Source organism: Ovis aries, chromosome 5, assembly GCF_016772045.2.
Source record: "Ovis aries strain OAR_USU_Benz2616 breed Rambouillet chromosome 5, ARS-UI_Ramb_v3.0, whole genome shotgun sequence".
Lineage (NCBI taxonomy): Eukaryota > Metazoa > Chordata > Mammalia > Artiodactyla > Bovidae > Ovis > Ovis aries.
This window is the reverse complement of record NC_056058.1, coordinates 11,822,508-11,846,572: the sequence shown is the minus strand read 5'-3', so window position 1 is coordinate 11,846,572 and position 24,065 is coordinate 11,822,508. Positions and strand designations below refer to the sequence as shown.

The window sequence follows — 24,065 nt, the reverse complement described above, 5'->3', positions numbered from 1 at the left end:
CATAAGCCTCAGACACCCACAAATTAATTTTGAATCTTATCTGCTCTACTTAGTACCTGAATGATACTGAGCAAGCTTTTAATACCATTGAGCCTGAAACTGGTCATCTAAATTGATATCCACTTGATACAACTACATGAGTAAGAATGAAACAAAATGGGTACTAAATATTTCATGGAGGCATTGCAGTAACAGCAAAGTAAATTTTAGATATTGTTATCCTGAAGTTTAGGCTCCCTAAGTGGTCCAGAGGCAAAGAATCCATCTGCCAGGGCAGGAGCTGCAGGAGACGTGGGTTCAATCCCTGGATCAGGAAGATCCCCTGGAGGAGGACATAGCAATCCAGTCCAGTTTTCTTGCCTGGAGAACCCCACAGAGGAGCTTGACGGGCTACAGCTCATAGAGTCTCAAAAAGCTGGGACACAACTGAAGCAACTTAGCATGCATGCTGGACCCTTCCTGTCTGCTTGCCCCATCATTCATTCCAGTGATGTCTTGTAGGCCTAGACAAAGCATAAAGCAGGGTTCATATGCCTCTGTGTGATTTTCTAAGGGACCTATCATTTCCCATTTAATATCTACAGTACACTATTATTTTAACAAGTAGTGAATCATAATTTTTTTTAAAAGGAGAAACAGTGAAAGAGAAAGGAAAGTTAATTTAATTGTGTGAACTGAGACACATTTTAGGATTTCTACTCATTCTGTAAATGAATTGTCTGGGACTTGACAGGCTTCTATCTCTCTGTCATACAATAGAGTGTAAGATCATTAAACTCTCCTAGGATTGTATTTCATCAATAAGCTAACTAGTCCAATAATGATTCAACTTCTGAATTAAAAGCTGTGTCTGGGAACTTCTCCTGGTGGTCCAGGGGTTAAGGCTTCACCTTCCGGTGCAGGGGGTGCAGGTTTAGTCCCTGGTTGGGGAGCTAAGATTCCACATGCCTTACAGCCAAAAAAACAGAAACAATACCCTAACACATTCAACAAAGCCTTTTTAAATGGTCCACATTAAAAAAAACTTTAAAAATAAATAGATAAAATAAAAACATAGATGAATATTTATTAAGTATTGAAGGCAATGGCACCCCACTCCATTACTCTTGCCTGGAAAATCCCATGGATGGAGGAGCCTGATAGGCTGCAGTCCATGGGATTGCTAAGAGTCGGACACGACTGAGCGACTTCACTTTCACTTTTCACTTTCATGCATTGGAGAAGGAAATGGCAACCCACTCCAGTGTTCTTGCCTGGAGAATCCCAGGGACAGGGGAGCCTGGTGGGCTGCCGTCTATGGGGTCGCACAGAGTCGGACACGACTGAAGCGACTTAGCAGCAGCAGCAGCAGCAGCAGCATTGACCTCTTAGGCGCCACTATTGGGGATCTGCCACTATTGGGGACACACTATTGGGTGGACTGCTCCACAATGTGCTGCAATGGTTTATTGATTATTTTATACTGAAGTTGCTTGAGAAGCAGCTAATGCAAGATGGAAACTGTGACCCTCCCGTGTATCCTGGAAGAGCAGGGAATAAATCACATGAAAGGGGCATTCCTGCCCCGGAAGTTGGAGGACAACTTTGTTCTCAGAGATGGGGAATTTGGAGCATAGAAGCTTATACAAACAAACTTGATTGTTTTTTTTCATTCTCTGCCCCATGCCCAAATCTGTTTAGATTCTTTTTTTTTTTTTTTTTACTTTATTTTACATTACAATACTGTATTGGTTTTGCCATACATTGACATGAATCCACCACGGATTCTTTACTAGCGAAGGACCCAAAGCCTGCATTTCTTCCTCTTGTCAATTCCTCACCAATTTATTGTGTCTTTGTCTAAAAAGGAAACAGCTGCCTGCTTTGGCCACTACTTAGGTCCTATTTTTATGAGACCTCCATGTGCAGGAACTCAAATTTGTTTCTTTTTTCTCCTGTTAATCTGTCTTGTGTCAATTTTGTTATTATTCCAGCCATAGAACTCTAGAGGGGTAGAAGAGGAAATTTCCCTTTCCTCCACACCACACACATCCTACAAATGCGTGTTGCTGGCCCTACTTCAATGTGAGGGACACAATTGCAGAGAAGTAGGGAGATTTACACACACTGCACATTAAGTGGGTGAAACACGTGGAACTCAGACAAAGGCCTCCTGATTCCCACCCCAGGGCTCTGTCCCACCAGATTATTTTCTTTTAAAACCTATGTTAGTCCCAGATGATCAAATGGAAGTAGAACCATCAATTCCTTGAATTGGGATGTGGTAAGCTCATATCTAAATTAACAGAATGGACCAAACTGTTTGCAGGGGACTTTGTGGTATGAATATTATGGATGGTATGGTTTTCTATGGATAGTAATGCATTTTCCAGCCCATTTTGTAAATTTGAGTTATAGAAATATCATTCCCTATACAAGATGTGAATTTTCATATGGTTCTGTCATGACAGGACTATTCTTAGTCAACCTTCAAGGATTTGTCTAATTCTACACCTTGTATATCAGAACATGTAGTTGATTTGGTCTGATTTTTCCATTAGCATAACTTTTGTAAGTAATTAATAGAAAACTTGCATTTTTCAAATTTTAAAACTGAATCAATACTCTTGTATGCATATATATTTTGGAAATTCTCACTAGTGTAATGTACATAGGGTTACAAGAATTTTGGGGAGGGAGGTGGGAGGGGGGTTCATGTTTGGGAACGCATGTAAGAATTAAAGATTTTAAAATTTAAAAAATAAAAAACTATTAAAAAAAAAAGAAGTAAAGTTCATATGTCAGGATTATGGGACTTGTTCAAGATTAAGAGTAAACCTAAACACTAATACCCTTATATAGTATAAAATCAAAGTCTATAGGTACAAAGTGATCTTTAAATAATTTTAAAAAAATTTCAAAAAATAAAGTGATCCCTCTGATAATGTTATGTATCATTTCTTTCATGAAAGGCACTTTATTTTAAATATAGTAGTGTGTACATGTCAATCCCAAACTCCCAGTACTGTGGTCAATGAGAATTTATCTATGTTAGATAGGACCTAGGTAAGTTTTCAACAAAATTGCTTATGAACACATAGTTTAACACTAATGTTATGGAAATACTGAAAGAAAAATGTGTCTACCCAATTCACGATGTGTTTGCCTCTGAGATGGTGAAGTGCAGGGGAATAAGATCACTCAGGTACAGCAAAACCACTCTATTTTCATCAGTAATAAATATGAGTTCGAAAGAAAATATTATCAAATATTTATATTTTAATATGGGCAGTGAGTAATATGAGGAAGAAATGGCAATCCACTTTAGTATTCTTGCCTGGAAAATCCCGTAGACAGAGGAGCCTGGTGGGCTATGTTCCATGGGTGGGAGAGGGTCAGACATGACTGAGCAACGGAGCATGAGCACTAATGGGTAATATGGTTTTAATGATAGATAACATTATTGCAATGTTTATCAATTGCCTAACAATGTTTCTCTACCCTGACAATACGTTCATTTGCCCAAAGGAATTATGAGCAGAGATTCTGATCTGATTGGTTCTAGGTTGTAGCTAGTCCATAGCTAAATTTTGAAAGATCAAAAGGTAATTATATTGATCAGCCAGCACTAATAACACTGGCTAACTATTTTATATTTGTTTTAATTTGATTTCTTCCAGCAACCCTGTAAGTTCAGTACAGTTAATATACCCACTTTACAGATGCACAAACTCCCCAGGTATTTGTGATATTAGTCTTTGGGGTTTTTTCCCCTTTTGATTATTCCTAAATGGCATCATGTTTTGACCTGTAGGAGAAATGAAGGCCTGAGTTGCCTTCATGGAGCTGAATGTAGAAAAAAAAATGCAATTTCCCAATACAGAAAAATGACTCGAAAAGATCATAAGCTGATCTTAAGAAGGACAACTTGGAGTTTGAGACTTGGCTTTGATCCTATGCTCTCCAACTGTTCATAAGAGTTAGGTGTGATGATAAATCAACCCTTCATAAATTTTTAGGAGTAGAGACATAGTTAAGAAGGGTTACCTAGCCACTACACACAAAAACAACAAAAGCCAACCTCAGGCTTTTTCTTGAGGGTGTCTAGCACTGATAGAGAAAAACTGCAAAAGTGAAAAAAACTTCAGACTATTTATTAAAATTTAATTATCAAATTAAATGTGCCAAAGATTTGATGCATTCGAACTGTGGTGTTGGAGAAGATTCTTAAGAGTCCCTTGGACTGCAAGGAGATCAAATCCGTCCATCCTAAAGGAAATCTGTCCTGAATATTCATTGGAAGAACTGATGCTGACGCTGAAGCTCCAGTACTTTGGCCACTTGATATGAAAAACTGACTCACTGGAAAATACCCTGATGCTGGGAAAGATTGAAGGCAGGAGAAGAAGGGAATGACAGAGGATGAGATGGTTGGATGGCATTATCAACTCAATGGACTTGACTTTAAGCAATCTCTGGGAGTTGGTGATGGACAGAGAAGCCTGGTGTGCTGCAGTCCATGGGGTCACAAACAGTTGGACATGACTGAGTGGCTGAACTGAACTGAACTGAATTATTATTTAATCACTGATACATCATATGTTAATACTACCCTCAGGATCAGTGACACTTTTAATGAAATACATACACTTTTAGCAAAAATATATTTATCAAAATATGAAGCCCAAGGCCAAATATTTATATTTCAGTTATATTGAGGACACTTTGACCAGACCGCCACGTTTGAGTGAGCATTTATCTCCATGGAAGATGGATGTCATAAATCCACATAAAAAGAAAAACCCTTAAAGCTAATTGGAATATAGAAAGTTTATCTGACTATAATTTATACTACAGTGACTGTGGTTTGATCTCTTCAGGACTACATTACAAAGCAAGGGAATTTCTTATACCACATTTGGTACTAGCAGTACATGTGAGTGCTTTTTGCTGCTGCTACAGCTGCTAAGTCGCTTCAGTCGTGTCTGACTCTGTGCGACCCCATAGATGGCAGCCCACCAGACTCCCCTGTCCCTGGGATTAGCCAGGCAAGAACACTGGAGTGGGTTGCCATTGCCTTCTCCAATGCATGACAGTGAAAAGTGAAAGTGAAGTCACTCAGTCGTGTCTGACTCTTAGCGACCCCATGGACTGCAGCCTACCAGGCTCCTCCGTCCATGGGATTTTCCAGGCAAGAGTACTGGAGTGGGGTGCCATCGCCTTCTCCGGAGTGCTTTTTAGTATCCTGTAATTAGAATAATTTTTTAAAGGGGAAAACAATAACTTTCATTCAATATTTTTCCTTCAAAAGTAGGGGACAGATATTTTACTGTATTCACGGATTTGTTACCTCAAAATGTCTTTACTTCTCTCATATTCTTTGGCCCCATGCCTCTAAAATAGATGAATAAAGAAACCAGTGAATATTTTGACCCTAATGAAGACTCACTCACAACTGAGAAATACTGCTGAAGGTGCTAAAGGGTATGATTATCAAGTGTAAATACTTTATTTGTAAATTGCTTCAATCCAAAGTATGGACACTAATCTGGGTGCCCCTACAATCATTTTCTGTTTTCAACACACTTTTTTTCCTAAAGGTACCCCATCAACATGGAACCACAGAATGTAACAGGTGTCTCAGAATTCCTCCTCCTGGGCCTCTCAGGTTATCCAGACCTGCAGCCCCTTCTCTTTGGGCTCTTCCTGTCCATGTACTTGGTCACTGTGCTTGGGAAGCTACTCATTATTCTGGCTGTCACCTTTGACCCCTACCTCCACACACCCATTTACTTCTTCCTCTCTAACCTGTCCTTGGCTGACATCAGTTTCAACACCACCACTGTCCCCAAGATGCTAGTGAACCTCCAGACACACAGCAAATCCATCACCTATGCAGGCTGCCTAGCTGAGGTGACCATCTTTTCTCTTTTTCCATGTTTGGAGAGTCTCCTTCTGACAGTGATGGCCTATGACTGGTTGGTGGCCATTTATCACACTCTACACTACCTGTTCGGTCCTGGTGTCATTTTCCATTAGACTTTTGAACTCCCAGCTTCACTACTTGATGATGTCACAGCTTACCTCTGTGCAGAAGTGGAAATGCCTCATTTCTTCTGTGACCCTTCTAAACTCCTCAGTCTTCCCTGTTCTGAAAACTCCATCAATATCATATTAATTTATTTCAACAGGACCATTGTCGGTGGGATTCCACTTTCGGGAATCCTTTACTCTTATTCTTAAATTGTTTCCTCAATTCTGAGAGTCTCCTCATCAGGTGGGAAATACAAAGCCTTATCTACCTGTGGTTCTCACCTGTCAGTTGTTTGCTTATTTTATGGAACAGGCCTTGGGTTGTACCTCAGCTCAGCTATCTCACAATCTCCCAGGAAGGGTGCAGTGGCCTCAGTGATGTACACTGTAGTCACCCCTATGCTGAACCCTTTCACCTACAGTCTAAGGAACAAGGACATCAAGAGTGCCCCCTGGAGGATTATCAGCAGAATAGCCTAATCATAAATGTGCAATAAGTGATTCTGAATCTGAAGTCACTTACTGTAAATGTACCTATCTGGCTCTCTACTTTATGTTTACACAACTTTTCCTCTTCATAGCATAGCTTTAATGGAATTGGGAGATTAGCTGGATGCCCCATGTGAGTTATAACCCTTCTGGGTTTTGCATATCACATCAGTATACCCGTCTCTCTTTCCTTATGTATTACTCAAGACTCTTGGTCACAAGCAATCTTGTTTCTATCATCACAAAATAAATACAGCTCTCTCTTTTTCTTGTTTTGCATTATTTCTATAACTTTCCTATGATTATTCCCTATGTGTTAGGTGGATCTAAACTCTACCTTAATGACCAAGACATCTAATATATTTTTGCTCCTTAGTGATTTTTGAGTAAATAGAGTAGATATTTGATTTCTAAACTGGAGTGTTTTGAAATTGAAATAGGACACTATGAATATTAAGTTTTAATAAACACTTATCGACTGGGTTTTTCCTGGGGAAAGTGGGATGTATGCTTCCCAAGGAGTAGATGAGAGGGTACTTACAAAAGCAAAGTCAGTTCCCAATTTTGCTGATAATTCTCCCCCATTCCATCTACCTTCTTCCCAATCATATTAAATAGCAAGACACAAAGAGACAAAAATTGAATGATTTGACACCTAAAGTAGTCAAAATTATAGAGACAGTGGGTAGGATGGCAGTTGCCAGAGGCTTTGGAAAGAAGAATGGGGAATTAGGTTAGCGGAAATAGAGTTTCACTTCAGGAAGATAAAAATTTCTGGAGATGGATAGTGGTGTGTGCATGCGTGCTCAGTTGTTCAATCATGTCTGACTCTTTGCAACCCCATGGACTATAGTCCACCTGGTTCCTCTCTCCCTGGGATTTCCCAGGCAAGAATATTGGAGTGAGTTGCCTTTTGCTCCTTCAGGGGATCTTCCTGATCCAGGGATCAAACCCATGTCTCCTGCATCTCCTGCCTTACATGCAGATTCTTTACCACTGAGCCACAAATGCTCCTGAACTGGACACTTAAGATGTCTAACAGGGTAAGCAAATAATAGCAAATTCAACAACTGACAGAGGATTAATTTCCAAAATATACAAGCAGCTCATACAACTCAATACCAGGAAAACAAACAACCCAATCAAAAAGTGGGAAAAAGATCTAAACAGACTTTCTCCAAAGACATACAGATGCCTAACAAACACATGAAAAGATGCTCAACATTGCTCATTAGAGAAATGCAAATTAAAACCACAATGAGATATCACCTCATACCAATCAGAATGGCCATCATCAAAAAGTCTACAAATAATAAATGCTGGAGAGGATGTGGCAAAAAAGGAATGCTCTTGCACTGTTGGTGGGAATATTAATTGATACAGCCACTATGGAAGATGGTATGGAGATTACTTAAAAAACTAGGGATAAAACCACCATATGACCCAGCAATCCCACTCCTAGGCATATAACCTGAGGAAACCAAAATTGAAAAAGGCCCATGTATCCTATTGTTCATTGCAACACTATTTACAATAGCTACAACATGGAAGCAACCTAGATGCCCATCAGCAGATGAATGGATAAAGAAGTTGTGGTACATATACACAATGGAATATTACTCAGCCATAAAAAGGAAAGCATTTGAGTCAGTTCTGATGAAGTGGATGAACCTAGAACCTATTATACAGAGTAAAGTAAGTCAGAAAGAGAAAGATACGTATCATATTCTAATGCACATATACAGAATCTAGAAAAATTGTGCTGAAAAATTTATTTACAAGGAAGCAATGGAGAAACAGACATAGAGAGTAGACTTATGGAGATGGGGAGAGGGGAGGAGAGGGTGAAATGTACGGAAAGAATAACATGGAAACTTACATTACTATATGTAAAATAGATAGCCAATGGGAATTTGCTGTATGGCTCAGGAAACTCATACTTTGTATCACTCTAGAGGGGTGGGATGGAGGGAGATGGGAAGGAGCTTCAAAAGGGAGGGGATATATGTATACCTGTGGCTGATTCATGTTGAGGTTTAACATAAAAAACAAAATTCTGTAAAGTAATTATCCTTCAATTAAAAAAAAAGATAAAATGGCTAAGACAGGAAATTTTATGTTGTTATGTTATCCTGTCAGGCATGAGACACATTACTCCAATGTTGAGTGTTACTCAGCCCTCAGCAATCAACTCCTAGAGGGATCAGCCTCAGCTACAGAGCATCACTGGGCAGCCCAAATTCAATAACTATATGGTGAGGGTGTGTAAACATTGAACTCTTTTGCCCCAGTTCCAGGCAATTCTAAGGGATTGTATTAGCTCCAGAGCTCCCTGGGGGTTTTCAAAGGCCTGTGATGGGTTTGAACTTGACTTGATTTCTTTCCACTGTCTTTTCTGGCTACAAGTTCAGTTCAGTTCAGTTGCTCAGTCGTGTCCAACTCTTTGTGACCGCATGAATCGCAGCATGCCAAGTCTCCCTGTCCATCACCAACTTCTGGAGTTCACTCAAACTCATGTCCATCTGGTCGGTGATGCCATCCAGCCATCTCATCCTCTATTATCCCCTTCTCCTCCTGCCCCCAATCCTTCCCAACATCAGGGTCTTTTCCAATGAGTCAACTCTTCCCATGAGGTGGCCAAAGTATTGGAGTTTCAGCTTCAACATCAGGCCTTCCAATGAACACCCAGGACTGATCTCCTTTATGATGGACTGGTTGGATCTCCTTGCAGTCCAAGGGACTCTCAAGAGTCTTCTCCAACACCACAGTTCAAAAGCATCAATTCTTCAGTGCTCAGCTTTCTTTATAGTCCAACTATCACATCCATACATGACCACTGGAAAAACCATAGTCTTGGCTAGATGGACCTTTGTTGGCAAAGTAATGTCTCTGCTTTTCAATATGTTATCTAGGTTGGTCATAACTTTCCTTCCAAGGTGTAAGTATCTTATAATTTCATGGCTGCAATCACCATCTGCAGTGATTTTGGAGCTCAAAAAATAAAGTCTGACACTGTTTCCCCATGTATTTCCCATAAAGTGATGGGACAAGTTGCCATGATCTTGGTTTTCTGAATGTTGAGCTTTAAGCCAACTTTTTCACTCTCCTCTTTCATTTTCATCAAGAGGCTTTTTAGTTCCTCTTCAATTTCTGCCATAAGGGTGCTGTCATCTGCATATCTGAAGTTATCGATATTTCTCCCAGCAATCTTGATTCCAACTTGTGCTTCTTCCAGCCCAGCATTTCTCATGATGTACTCTGCATAGAAGTTAAATAAGCAGGGTGACAATATACAGCCTTGATGTACTCCTTTCCCTATTTGGAATTGATCTGTTGTGCCATGTCCAGTTCTAACTGTTGCTTCCTGACCTGTATATAGGTTTCTCAAGAGGCTGGTCAGGTGGTCTGGTACTCCCGTCTCTTTCAGAATTTTCCACAGATTCTTGTGATCCACACTGTCAAAGGCTTTGGCATAGGCAATAAAGCAGAAATCTTTTTCTGGAACTCTTTTGCTTTTTCCATGATCCAGCAGATGCTGGCAATTTGATCTCTGGTTCCTCTGCCTTTTTTAAAACCAGCTTGAACATCTGGAAGTTCACGGTTCACATATTGCTGAAGCCTGGCTTGGAGAATTTTGAGCATTACCTTACTAGCGTGTGAGATAAGTGCGATTGTGCGGTAGTTTGAGCATTCTTTGGCATTGCCTTTCTTAGGGATTGGAATGAAACGTGACCTTTTCCAGTCCTGTGGCCACTGCTGAGTTTTCCAAATTTGCTGGCATATTGAGTGCAGCACTTTCACAGCATCATCTTTCAGGATTTGAAATAGCTCATCTGGAATTCCATCACCTCCACTAGCTTTGTTCATAGTGATGCCTTCTAAGGCCCACTTGACTTCCCATTCCAGGATGTCTGGCTCTATGTGAGTGATCACATCATCGTGATTATCTGGGTCATGAAGATCTTTTTTGTACAGTTCTTCTGTGTATTCTTGCCCCCTCTTCTTAATATCTTCTGCTTCTTTTAGGTCCATACCATTTCTGTCCTTTATCGAGCCCATCTTTGCATGAAGTATTCCCTTGGTATCTCTAATTTTCTTGAAGAGATCTCTAGTCTTTCCCATTCTATTGTTTTCCTCTATTTCTTTGCCTTGGTCACTGAAGAAGGCTTTCTTATCTCTCCTTGCTATTCTTTGGAACTCTGCATTCCAATTTGTATATCTTTCCTTTTCTCCTTTGCTTTTCATTTCTCTTCTTTTCATAGCTATTTGTAAGGCCTCCCCAGACAGCCATTTTGCTTTTTCGCATTTCTTTCCCATGGGGATGGTCTTGATTCCTGTCTCCTATACAATGTCACGAACCTCCATCCATAGTTCATCAGGCACTCTGTCTATCAGATCTAGACCCTTAAATCTATTTCTCACTTCCACTGTATAATCCTAAGGGTTTTGACTTAGGTCATACCTGAATGTTCTAGTGGTTTTCCTTACTTTCTTCAATTTAGGAAAGAAAGTGGCTACAAAGAGTTTGCCAAACTATGATGTCTGAGGAAACAGTCCTCACAAGCCTGTCCTCATTTCAGACACCAGCACAAGTTCCCAGGTTCCCAGGGGGACCCTCACTTCAGGTCAGCCATCTACAAATTCGAGGACTTTCTCACATTCAGTAATTTTCTAGAATGTTCAAATTAAGGAGAATCCCTCAGGTTTAATAGTACACCAGAAACTCACAGAACTCAGGAAAGTTCTTGGCTCAGATGGTAAAGAAGCTGTCTGCAATGTAGGAGACCTGGGTTCAATCTCTAGATAAGGAAGATCCCCTGGATAAGGGAATGGCAACCCACTTCAGTATTCTTGCCTGGAGAGTTCCATGGACAGAGGAGGCTGGTGGGCTACAATCCATGGGGTCACAAAGAGTTGGACACAACTGAGTGACTAACACTCTATGATTATAGCTTTTTTAATAGTAAAGAAGAAAAATTAAAATCAGATGAAAGATACAACATAGGGCGAGATCTGGAAAGTCCCATAGGTGAAGCTTCTTGGTTTCCTCTTTCCATGGAGTCCAGATCCATTACCTCCTCCTTGCTACAATATATGACAAAAATACTTTATATATATATATATATATATATATATATATATATATATATATTGCTAACTAGGTGGCTCACCTGAGCTTCAGTCTCTAGAATTTTTATTGAGACTCATTCTATAAATGTGATTAGTTGAATTTTTGTCCATATGATTGAACTCCATTTCCAGCTTCCCTCCCCAGATGTTGGGTTGATAAACTTGAGAACACAGTTGTTTAGACATATTGGTTTTCTTCTAGTTCATCAACCAGACCACATTATTTTCAGCCTCTGGATCATGCATTTATTTCTCTCTGTCTCATCTTCACTGAAACAAAAAATGGGAAGATTTTTTAAGCTGGGGGGAGTAATGGAAAAGTACTGGAAGATGTTAGGGAAGGGAGATGAGTTGATAGGATAGGCGATTTGTGTTTGCTAATTGCTGCGTTTCTTTTGGGGACTTCCCAGGTGGTGCTGGTGGTAAAGAAGCCACCTGCCAATAAAGAAAACAGGAGTCTGATCCCTGGGTCAGGAAGATCCCTTGGAGGAGGAAATGGCAACCCTTCTTGCCTAGAGATTCCCCATGAGAATCCCCATGGACAGAGGAGCCTGGCAGGCTAGAGTACATAGGGTCGCAAAGAGTCGGACATGACTGAAGTGACTTAGCACACAGGCACGCTTTTCTTTTTAACTGGAGGATAATTACTTTACAATGTTGTGTTGGTTTCTGCTGGACAATAAATGGAGTCCGCCATAATTGTACATATATCCCCTCCTTCTTGACCCTCCCTCTCCACCTCCCATCCTACACCTCTAGGTCATCACACAGTGCCAGGCTGGGCTCCCTGTGTTGTATATCAGCTTCCCACTAGCTTTCTATTTTACACATGATAGTGTATATATGTCAATGCTATTGTTTTGGTTGCTGCCTTTTGAATTTAGGCTCTTACACTCCCACAGAAGCAGGGAGATAGGGAACTAATTTTCTTTATGATTAGATTTCAAAGGGAAGGCTTTGTGAAAATCATTCTTTGATTATAAAAAGGATGAGAGACTTGGAGATTTATCTGCGTTTACTAATAAAAGAAGCAGACTGGACTTCCCTGGTGGTTCAATGGTTAAGGCTCTGTGCTTCCACTGCAAGGGGCACGGGTTCAGTCCCTCGTCAGGGGACTAAGATTCCCACATGCCCATGGCGTGGCCAAAAAGAAAAAAAAAAGAGTAGAAAAAGAATTCAAAAGTTTTCTAATGTATGTACTCTAAGAAAAGAGAGTGAGGACAGATTGATAGAAACTCATTTAAGATGAGGGGGAAACTTAAGGTAGTCTTAGTCAATGAATATCCAACATTTCCACTGTTGTTAAAACTTTGCAATTCTTGGGGTTTTGATTGTGGTGTGGGAAGCTAACCTCCACACTGAGCAGGAGTTTTAAATTATGCTTACAAGTAACTTGAATTATAAACTCAAATGTCAGTGTTAAGTGAGAGGCAAGGCAAGAAATCTGGAATGGTACAGTCACAGATAAGCACACATCAGGAGCATTGTTAGATTTAGCTAACCAAAACAATCAAGAGCAAGTCAGCAAAAGGCAGAAGGAGACATATGTATACAAAAGCTGATCCACTTCGTTGTTCAGCAGAAACTAACACAAGAGTGTAAAGCATCGATACCCCAATTAAAAAACAAAATTGAAAAAGATGCATGTACCCCAATGTTCATTGCAGCACTGTTTATAATAGCTAGGACATGGAAGCAACCTAGATATCCATTGACAGATGAATGGATAAAGAAGTTGTGGTACATACAGAGAGTGGAATATTACTCGGTCATAAAGATGAACAAATTTCAGTCAGTTGTCATGAGGTAGATGAATCTAAAACTTGTTATACAGAGTGAAGTAAGTCAGAAAGAGAAAAACAAGTTTTGTATAATAACAGATATATATATATATATGTGTGTGTGTATATATATATATACATATATATATATATATATATATATATATATATATATATATATATATATATATATATATATATAGCATGTAGGAAAATGGTACTGGTGAACCTATTTTCAGGGCAGGAATACAGACTCAGACATAGAGAACAGATTTATGGACACAGAAGGGAAAGGATAGGGTGGGATGAACTGAGAGCAGCATTGAAACAGACACATTACCATATGTAAAACAGATGGCCAGTGGGAAGCTGCTGTATAACACAGAGAGCTCAACCAGGTACTCTGTGACAGCCTAGAGGGATGAGATGGGGTAGGAGGTGGGAGGGAGACTCAAGAGGGAGGGAACATATGTATACTTATGGCTGCTTCGTGTTGATGTATGCCAGAAACCAACACAACATTGTAAAGCAATTATCCTCTACTTAAAAATAAATAAATTTTAAAAAAGGTCAGTTCCCACAATTGAAAATCATGATTCTTTTTCCAGTTGCCAGACCCAAGACTGTTTTCAATCTCAAAGCTTAGAAATTAAATGGATTAAATAGGAGATGAGCCTCCCTTATGGAAGCCCATTCTTGTTCTTCAAAATGGTAACACTCTTCAAGAACATAACTTGATGGCCAGTTGATTCCACTGGACTCCAGTCCTGGTGTGAGCAGCGATTCTTCTTTAACAAGTTTAATGTTTGTGTGTTTATGTTTGCCTTTCCTGCCTGCAGTGCCTTGGCAAACACACCATTGAAAGACAACACATCATCCAATTTTGGGTTTTTAACATTTATTTATTTATATTTCCTTTTGGTTGTGCTGGGTCTCCCTTATTGCATGTGCACTTTCTCTAGCAGTGGCAAGCATGGGTTACTCTCTAGTTGCGAGGGTAGTGATAAGTGAGGGCTTCTCCTTGTGGTGACTTCTCCTGCTGTGGAGCACAGGCTCTAGCATGGATGGGCTTCAGTAGCTGTGGCTCATGGGCTCTAGAGCACAGGCTCAGTAGTTGTGGTACACAGGCTTACTTGCCTCAAAGCATGTGAAATCTTACTGGGCCAGGGATCAAACCTCAGTGCCCTGCACTGGCAGGTAGACTCTCAGTCGCTGGACTACCAAGGAAAGTCCCATTCAATTTCTTTATGGTGAAGAAGATGGGAAAATAAACATCCATCAAGACACCTGGTAGTTTGAACATATTCTGTACCCCCTGAAGCTGCTCAACATCATATATCTCCAGGGTGGCAATTCTGTAATTCAATTCCTACTTTTCTGAATTCTAATCCAGCACTCTGTCCTGGCACAATACCCTAACATATGTCCCCTTTCATCCAGATTTTGTCACCATATGGATCTTGTGTTTCAACCTCAGTAAATTCATCTAGAGCGAGGCAGCTAAACCCAACAATTTATTAGCACCTGACCTGTTCTAATAGTCTTGGCCTTGCAGTTTTCCTGTCCTAGTGATACATGTTCAAACCTTATTTTGGAAGCATACTAAGTATATTCAGAAAAGTTCAACCATGCTGAAAATCAAATAAATAATTTATTTGTCAGTGTATTTTCTGTTTGGACATAGAGCATGATCTAATAAACGCTGAAATCCAGGATTTAAGCTCTATGAGGGCAAAGATTTTTTTCTTTTTTTCCTCCCTTCACTTCTGTGTTCCAGATATTTGCATCAGCCTGGCACACTGGGAACCTCTCAGTAAGTACTGTTGAATAAATGAATTTGATAAGAACTAGCCATGGTATTAAGAACAGGCACTATTTCATAACTCTCATTCAACTATACTAAGTCTGTACTTGAAATGGCTGATATCAACCTGCAGGACTGGAAATCCAATCCATTTACAGTGATGGATAAGTAAAAGGAGGGATGCAGAGAGTAGAACTGAGGTTAATAGAGACACTACTGTAAGAGGTGAAGACAAAGTACTCACTAGGCAATTTTGACCAAAGTCCCTTGCGGAGGATGGATGAGAAACAAAGCTCAATGTGACTAAAAGGCAAAATTTCTTGTTGGGGAGAGTGTGGAGAAAAGGGTACCCTCCTATACTGGTGACGGGAATGTAAATTGGTACAGCCAGTATGAAGATTCCTTTAAAAACTAACTATAGAAGTTTGTATAGAATATACGATCCCACAATCCCACTCCTTGGCATATATAGAGAGAAACCCATAATTCAAAAAGCTACATGCTCTTCAGTGTTTATTGTAACACTAGTCACCAAAACCAGGACAAGGAAGCAATCTAAATGTCCATCAACAGAGGGATGATTGAAGATGTGTACATATACACAATGGAATATTACTCAGTTATGAAAAAGAACAAAATAATGCCGTTTGCAGTAACATAGATGGACCTAGAGATTATCAAACTAAGTGAAGTATGTCAGACAAATATATAGTATCACATGTGGAATCCAATAAAAATGATACAAACAAACTCACAAAACAGAAAGACTCACAGACCTCAAAATCAACCTCATGGTTACCAAAGGGAAGTGTGGGGGGTGGGGGTAGTGATAAACTTGGAGACTGGAATGAACATATATACACTACTGTGTATAAAACAGACAACTAATAAGGACCTATTGAATAGCACTAGGAACCCTACTCAATATTCTGTAATCACTTATGTGGGAAAAGAATCTGAGAAAGTATGGATATATACATATAACTGATTCACTTAACTGTATAGCAGAAACTAACACAACATTGCGAATCAGCTATACTCCAATAAATTTTTTTTAATATTCTGTGGTAACCTATACAGGAAAAGAATCTGAAAAAAGAATAGATATGGGTATATGTATAACTGATTCACTTTTCTGTGCATCTGAAATTAACACAACATTGTAAATCAACTATACTTCAATAAAAAAAATTTTTTTAAAGAGGCAGGATTTCAAATACTTGAATGTCAATATAGTATACTGAGTAAATGCAATCTGTTGAGTAATTAAGCATAGGTCTACACATTCTCAAATTCAATCAGTGGTCATTAAAAAGCACTTTCTCTACTTATGTAAGATTATTAAATAATAGTCGATAGTCTAAGTTCATGAAATGTGTTTCTAAGACAATTCTGAAATTGTTTAATGAGCTGAATGCAAGATATTTGCATTAAAATTTATATGCTCTGCTTAAATAAAATACATGTTTATTTAAATCACACATACAAGAAAGAAGCAGAATTTCTTTAGGCAACTACTGCTATTATTGTCAGCTCAAAACCCTTGGATCAGTGTTCCCATCACTGAACACAGAGTGTTCTTCCAAGGACTTTTTGTAGAGCCCTCTTGATGTCCCTGTTCCTCAGGCTGTAGATGAAGGGGTTCAGCATGGGGGTGACCAGAGTGTACATCACCGAGGCGATCATGCCTCTCCAGGAAGATGAATCAGAACTGAGATAAACACCAAGGCCTGTCCCATAGAACAAAGAAACCACGGACAGGTGAGATGCACAAGTAGAAAATGCCTTACATTTCCCATGAGCTGATGGGATTCTCAGAATGGAGGAGACAATGCGGGTGTAGGAGAAAAGGATCCCTGAGAAGGGAACAATGCCAAGAAAGCCAATCACCACATACAGCAGGATGTAATTGATGAGCGTGTCTGAGCAGGCAAGTGTGAGGACCTGAGCAAGTTCACAATAAAAATGTGGAATGACCCAGTTGGTACAGAAGGACAGCCATAACATCAGCAGACTCTGGATCAGGGAGTATGACAAGCTGATGAACCAAGACACAAGAACCAGAAGACCACAGAGGCAAGGGTTCATGATGACTGTGTAGTGCAGGGGGTGACAGATGGCCACAAAGCGGTCATAGGCCATCACAGTCAGGAGAAAAGTGTCCATACCTCCAAAAACCATAAAAAAATACATCTGGGCGATGCAGCCTGCATAGCTAATAGATTTTCTCTGTGTCTGGATGTTCACCAGCATCTTTGGAACTGTGGTGGAAGTGAAACAGACATCGGCAAAGGCCAGGTTGGAGAGGAAGAAGTACATGGGGGTGTGGAGGTGGGAGTCTGAGCTGATGGCCAGGATGATGATCAGGTTCCCAAGTACAGTGACCACAAACATAGATAGAAACAGCTCAAATAAGATGTGTTGGTTCTCTGAGTCTTGAACAAATCCCAGGAGTGAAAATTCTAAAACATGTGTTTGATTTCCCGGTTTCATATTGCTGATGCATCCACTAGAGGATTGAAGAAGAGGGGATAAAAACATGAAATAACCACTGGACCAACTCTAGAGTCTCTGTGTGTGTGTGTTATTTGCTGTCATGTCTGACTCTTTCTGATCCTATGGACTGTAGCCCGCCAGGCTCCTCTGTCCATGGAATTCTCCGGGCAAGAATACTGGAGTGGGTCCAGCAGATCTTCCTAACCCAGGGATCGAACCCAGGTTTCCTGCATTGCAAGCAGATTCTTTACTGTCTGAGCTACCAGGGGAGCCCATAGAGTCTCTCTACTTCTTTAATTTCTTAAAGTGAAGGATTGGGTATAAAACATTAACACAACAAAGCTTCAGAATCCTATATTTTTATTTGTCTATACAGTATTTCAACCACTGTCCACTGACCTTTGGGATACTCACCTATCCTCTTGACTCTGGCTTGTTGTTGGTCAGTCACTAAGGTGTATCTGATTCTTTGCAACTGCATGGACTGCAGCCCACCAGGCTCCTCTGCCCATGGGATTTTCCAGGCAAGAATACTGGAATGGGTGGCCATTTCCTTCTCCAGAGTATCTTCCTGATGCAGGGATCAAAACCGCATCTGCTGGATTGCAGGCAGATTCTTTACCACTGAGTCACCAGGGACGCCTCTATCTCTGGCTTAGGATCATCAAATCTACAAAGTTAGCGCAGGACTTCCCTGGTGGTCCAGTGGATAAGAATCCACCTGCCAATGCAGAGAATGTGGGTTTGATCTCTGGTCCAAGAAGATCCCACATGCTGCAGCACAGCTAAGCCCACGTGCCACAACTGCTGAATCTCTCCTGCCCTAGAGCTCATGCCACAGAGAAGCCACCACAACTAGCCCACTCACTGCAACTAGAGAAAGCCCCGTGCAGCTCCAAATACCTAGTGTAGAGGAAAATAAATGAGTACATTTTCTAAAAATAATAATAATAATTAAAAGTTAAGAGCAACTTTGAAACTTTTAGATAAATAGTTCATTCACGCTCTAAAGCAAAAGTGGAACATGAGGCCCAAAGAAATACAGTAACTTGTTCTAGTTTATTTGCCTTGTCTGGGACCCAGAAAGGAGTCAGTTAACCATGCCTCAGAGGTGAGAAAATTTGAGAGAATATCTCAACTATCTGGACAGAGTATTGTGGGATGAGTAGAATTAAGGTTTATTTCTTATGGAAAAAATGAAGAAAATATTTTCACTAAATAATAAAACACATTTACAAATGTTTAGGGGCTTCCCTGATAGTTCAGTTGGTAAAGAATCTGCCTGCAATGCAGGAGACCCTGGTTCAGTTCCTGGGTCAGAAAGATCCGCTGGAGAAGGGATAGGCTACCCACTCCAGTATTCTTGGGCTTCCCTTGTGGCTTAGCTGGTAAAGAATTCACCTGCAGTGAGGGAGACCTAGGTTCGATCCCTGGGTCTGGAAAATATCTTGGAGAAGGGAAAACCTATCACTCCAGTTTTCTGGCCTGGAGAATTCCATGGAGTGTATAGTCCATGGTGTTTCAGAGTCAGACACGACTGAGCAAGTTTTCACCTACAAATGTTTAATGTCTGGTATGACAAGGACATTGAGGGCAGGAGGAGAAAGGAATGGTAGAGGATGAGATGGTTAGATAACATTATTGACTCAATGGACATGAGTTCGAGAAAATTCCAGGAGATGGTGAAGGACAAGGAAGGCTGGCATGCTACAGTCCATGGGGTCACAAAGAGCTGGACATGACTGATTGTCCAAACAACAACAAATACCAAGACAATAATTATCTCATAGAAACAGGGCTATATGCTTCCTGGACATTTGTCATATGATGAAACACTTTTCACCTGGGAAGTTAAGGGACTGGTTTAAATGTCCAAGGAAAATGTGTCCACCAAGTCTTAAACCATTTCAGTACCATTAGATACTAGAATGGTCACAAACAAAATTTTGTTCTCTATGCTGCTGCTGCTGCTAAGTCGCTTCAGTCGTGTCTGACTCTGTGCGACCCCAGAGTCGGCAGCCCACCAGGCTCCCTCGTCCCTGGGATTCTCCAGGCAAGAACACTGGAGTGGGTTGCCATTTCCTTCTCCAATGCATGAAAGTGAAAAGTGAAAGTGAAGTCACTCAGTCGTGTCCGACTCCTAGTGACTCCATGGACTGCAGCCTACCAGGCTCCTCTGTCCATGGGATTTGCCAGGCAAGAGTACTGGAGTATGGTGCTCATTAAATATTGGGAGGAAAGAAATTGCACCAGGATATTTACATATGAACCTGAAAGGATGAGTCGTATGTGGCAACCACATTACAGTGATGCTTAGAATGGAGCTAAGAAGATGAGAATACTCATCTAGAGGCCACCTGCCCTCTGATTCTCACCACCCTTGGTCCTGAGGGTCCTTTACCCAAAGTAATAGATCCTATAACCAGCAATTAAGGATAATATAAGATCATAAAATGATTGATACTGAAGGACAGGGAAGACTGGCATGCTGCAGTCCATGGAATCACAAAGAGTCTGACACAACAGCGACTGAACAATACAATGACTGTCAGTGTTCTGTTTGCCTTTTACAAGTCTTTCTGCACACTTGCTATATTGTAATGCCTCTAATTACAAAGGAGAAAGACCACCATTGGCTGTCATCACTGTCAGTCTCCTTAGGTATTAAAATCCAAGTCCCCTAAGTTTCCTTAGGAGGATGAAGGATGGGTCAAATGGGTGAAGGGAGTCCAAATGTGCAAACTTCCAGTTATGAAATAAATAAGCCATGGGGTTTTACTGTATAACATGGGGACTATTTGCATATTTGAAAGCTGCTAAGAAAGTAGAATTTAAAAGTTCTCATCACAAGAAAAAACTTTGTAATCTTTTTTTTGAGTTTGTGATCTTGTGACTTGGTCTCAACTGGCTTGTTGCAATCATTTTGAAATATTGAGTACTGAATGTCTTCAAATATTGAATCATTTTGGTGTACATCTGAAAATAATATAGTGTTATATGTCCATTGTCAGTCGATAATTAAAAATAACTCAAGGCAGATAGTGTCTTTGGAAAGATAAAAATGACCATATCATATGCAACTTGTTCAACTACACATGAGTATCTTCATTCTATCTGACTTTGGGGGAGATGGGCAGTTTGCAATTGTCTATAATGGCTTCTGATCAGTTGAAAGGCAGTCCAATTTCCATGACTCATATTTGAAGTATGATAGTTTGTAAAAAGATTTCCATGACTTTTAATAAATGTAGATTGTTCTCTTGCATTCCAACTTGCTTTATTCAGCAAAGTGGTAGAGAGTATATGAGAGTGCCTGAGATTCTAGTTATTCCCTGGAGTGTGCTGTGCAAGTTAATGGATCAACTGCCTTGAAAGAGAGGAAAGTAATTTTGTCTCCTATTGATCTGTTGTGGGCTTCCCAGGTGGCACTGGTGATAAAGAACCTGCCTGCCACTCCAGCATATGTAAGAGATGAGGGTTCGATCCCTGGGTGGGGATCGCAGATCCATCATAGAGTTCTTGGCACCCAGAAACCCTCCAAATGACTACAACGAGTGAATTAATAAGTAGATGAGTGTACAAACCAGTATTTCTCCATTGTTGCCCGTCAAAATCTCTAGGTGTCTATGACTCCCAAACCTTCAGCAACTCTTGCCCTCAAGGAAGTTACTATGTGGAAAGAAGATAAAAGAAATAAGATGTTAATATTAAGAGAAGAGAGATAGAGAGACAGAAAAGGAATATAAACTTTCTGCACATTAAATAACCAAGCCCAGACTTCCCTGCTGGCTCAGTTGTAATCAATCTGCCTGCCAGTGCAGGAGACAAGAGTTCTATCCCTGGTCTGGGAAGATTCCACATGCAGTGGAGCAACTAAGCCCATGCACCACAACTACAGAGCCCATGCCGTAGAACCTGGAAATCGCAATGACTGAGCACCTAGAGCTCGTGTTCTGCAACAGAAGAAGCCACCACATTGAGAAACCGATGCACCACAACTAGAGAATACCCGCTGCTCTTTGCAATCAGAGAAAAAAGCCTGCACAGCAACAAAGACCCACATAGCCAAAAATAAATTAAATGGGCAACATGCTCATTCCCAATGTTGAACCACCCCTAGTTCCAACAATTTAGCCTATTTGCTCTGGCCATGATATTTACTTTTTCTTTCACTTGGGATCGTTCTTCTTTTCAGTTTTAATTTTTTATTGAAGTAGAGTTGATTTAAAATGTTGTGTCATTTCTGCTGAAGAGTGAAATGATTCATTTATACATATACATTGTTTTCTATATTCTTTTCCATTATGGTTTATTGCAGGATATTGAATATAGTTCTCTGTGCTATACAGTAGGACCTTGTTATTTGTCCATTCCTATCACCTGGGGTCTTTAGCCAGGAAAGCATCAGCAATTGCTTTTCTACAGTCTTTATCTGAAACCATCAAATGTATCTCTGACTTCCTGTCCTAATTATCTAAAGGCACAAACTGAAGGTATCTGAGAGACTAAATAGGGAAATTCCACATTTGCAAGAAATTTCACAAAGGATGAATTATCACACAGCTATTTTTCTGTGATGATAAGTAAAGATAATCATCGTCTTCTGATTTCCCTTTCTGGAATTTCTTCAGTATTTATATTCTGAGTCCTTTCACTTTTGCTGCTGCTACTGCTAAGTTGCTTCAGTCATGTCCGACTCTGTGCGACCCCATAGACGGCAGCCCACCAGGCTCCACCGTTCCTGGGATTCTCCAGGCAAGAACACTGGAGTGGGTTGCCATTGCCTTCACGTTTGCTAAATACCTTTAATCTCTGAATGAGGAGATGCTTCCTTTTTTGTGCTCTCCCCTCAAACACTCAAAGACCTCCTTCCAGGACAGAACAATGGTGTGTGTGTGCGAGCTTAGTCTTTTGACTCTTTGTGACCCCGTGGACTGTAGCCTTCCAGGCTTCTCTGCAAATGGGATGTTTTCCCAGCAAGGATACTGAAGTGGCTTGCCATTTCCTCCTCCAGGGGATCTTGCCAACTCAGGGATCGATCCCTCATCTCCTGTGTTTCCTGCATTACAGGTGGATTCTTGACCAATGAGCCATCTGAGCAATGGCAGGTAAGAGGATAAAGACATTCATCCCTTTACCTCTGGTTATAGGGCCTAAGGAATTGGAAAGGAAAGAGTCAGGGAGGAGGCAGACACTGGGCAAATGCCCCCTCTCTCCATCTTCTCAGCATCACCTCATGGGTGACCCTCATCCTTTCAGAATCATTCACAAACATCCTGGTGCAAATTTTCTCTTCTTATAAGTATTTATGAACACCATAGAGGATAGTACTTTCCCAGGTAGTGCTAGTGGTAAAAAACCCTGCCTGTCAAAAAGATGTAAGAGATGTCAGTTCGATCTCTGGGTTGGGAAGATTCCCTGGAGGAGGGCATGCAATCCACTCTAGTATTCTTGCCTAGAGAATCCCATGGACAGAGGAACCTGGCAGGCTGTATATATAACTGTATATAAATATACATAAACTGTATATATAAACTCCATATATATAACTGAGGTGAAATCTTACTCTGTTGTGTCAACTTCACACAAGTAGTGTAGCCATTCACCTTCCCAAGCAATTATCCTCTAGAGCTATTTCTCCATAGACATCATAGGGTTTTCTGTGCCTTGTGCTTAATACATCAATGCCTTTTCCACTCAATCACCTGTTTTTTCTACTTCCCACAACACTTACTGGGATATGCAGGCTTGCCAATATGGGATCACCACAGGGGCCAACTTCCCTGAATCCTGTTCTCTCATGGAGTGTGGATGATGAAGAAGAAGGTCTGTCCCACCAAAAAACAAGGATATAGGGCCAGACACATGGTTTGGGGTCATGGTTTGGTCTCCTGGAGAAGGCATTGTGTGTCTTTGGTCTTGCACATAGAGGCTTTGGTGACTATAAGTTTATGTGTTACAGCTTTTGTGCCCCTAGAGACTGAATACCCTCTGAAGCTTGTTAGAAAAATTGATCAATGGATCTTCCATTCCCTGTTCAGTTTGACTCCTTAAGTACAAGGAGCACACAGGAAAAGATCTCTGACCTGCTTAATTCCTTGTCCCTGTGAGACTTACAGAGTCTACCTGTGATTCCTCTATTTTGGGTCTGTTTACTCTGGAAAGGATCACTCTGGTCTCCCTTCAATCTCCTCTTTGATACAAGTGTCAGCATTTTGGATTTGTAGTTTCCACATTAGAAAGATTGCAGAGTACCAGAGGGCCTCAGGATTCACAAGGGTAGTTGTCAAACTTAAGCCTGCATCAAAATTATCTTGAGAATGTGTTACATCACACACTGCTGAGTCCTACCC

General features: G+C 40.6%; 1 protein-coding gene and 1 pseudogene across 1 annotated transcript; one reads left to right on the top strand and one right to left on the bottom strand.

The window, feature by feature from the left end:
- Positions 1–5,592: 5,592 nt before the first annotated feature.
- Positions 5,593–6,492, top strand: LOC105614252 (olfactory receptor 7E24-like; annotated as a pseudogene).
- A 9,207-nt stretch (positions 6,493–15,699) lies between these two features.
- Positions 15,700–21,728, bottom strand: LOC101107961 (olfactory receptor 7D4-like). The gene is made up of 2 exons (XM_060415433.1): positions 21,297–21,728; positions 15,700–18,307 (listed from the first exon to the last, which is right to left on the bottom strand). Exon 2 carries the CDS (start codon positions 17,755–17,757, stop codon positions 16,777–16,779), a length of 981 nt encoding a protein of 326 aa, XP_060271416.1. The 5' UTR covers positions 17,758–18,307; positions 21,297–21,728; the 3' UTR covers positions 15,700–16,776.
- Positions 21,729–24,065: the final 2,337 nt, after the last annotated feature.

What these genes read in the sequence shown, in the direction of transcription:
- LOC101107961 (XM_060415433.1), bottom strand. Translation starts at nt 17,757, where the DNA reads ATGTTTTTATCCCCTCTTCTTCAATCCTCTAGTGGATGCATCAGCAAT.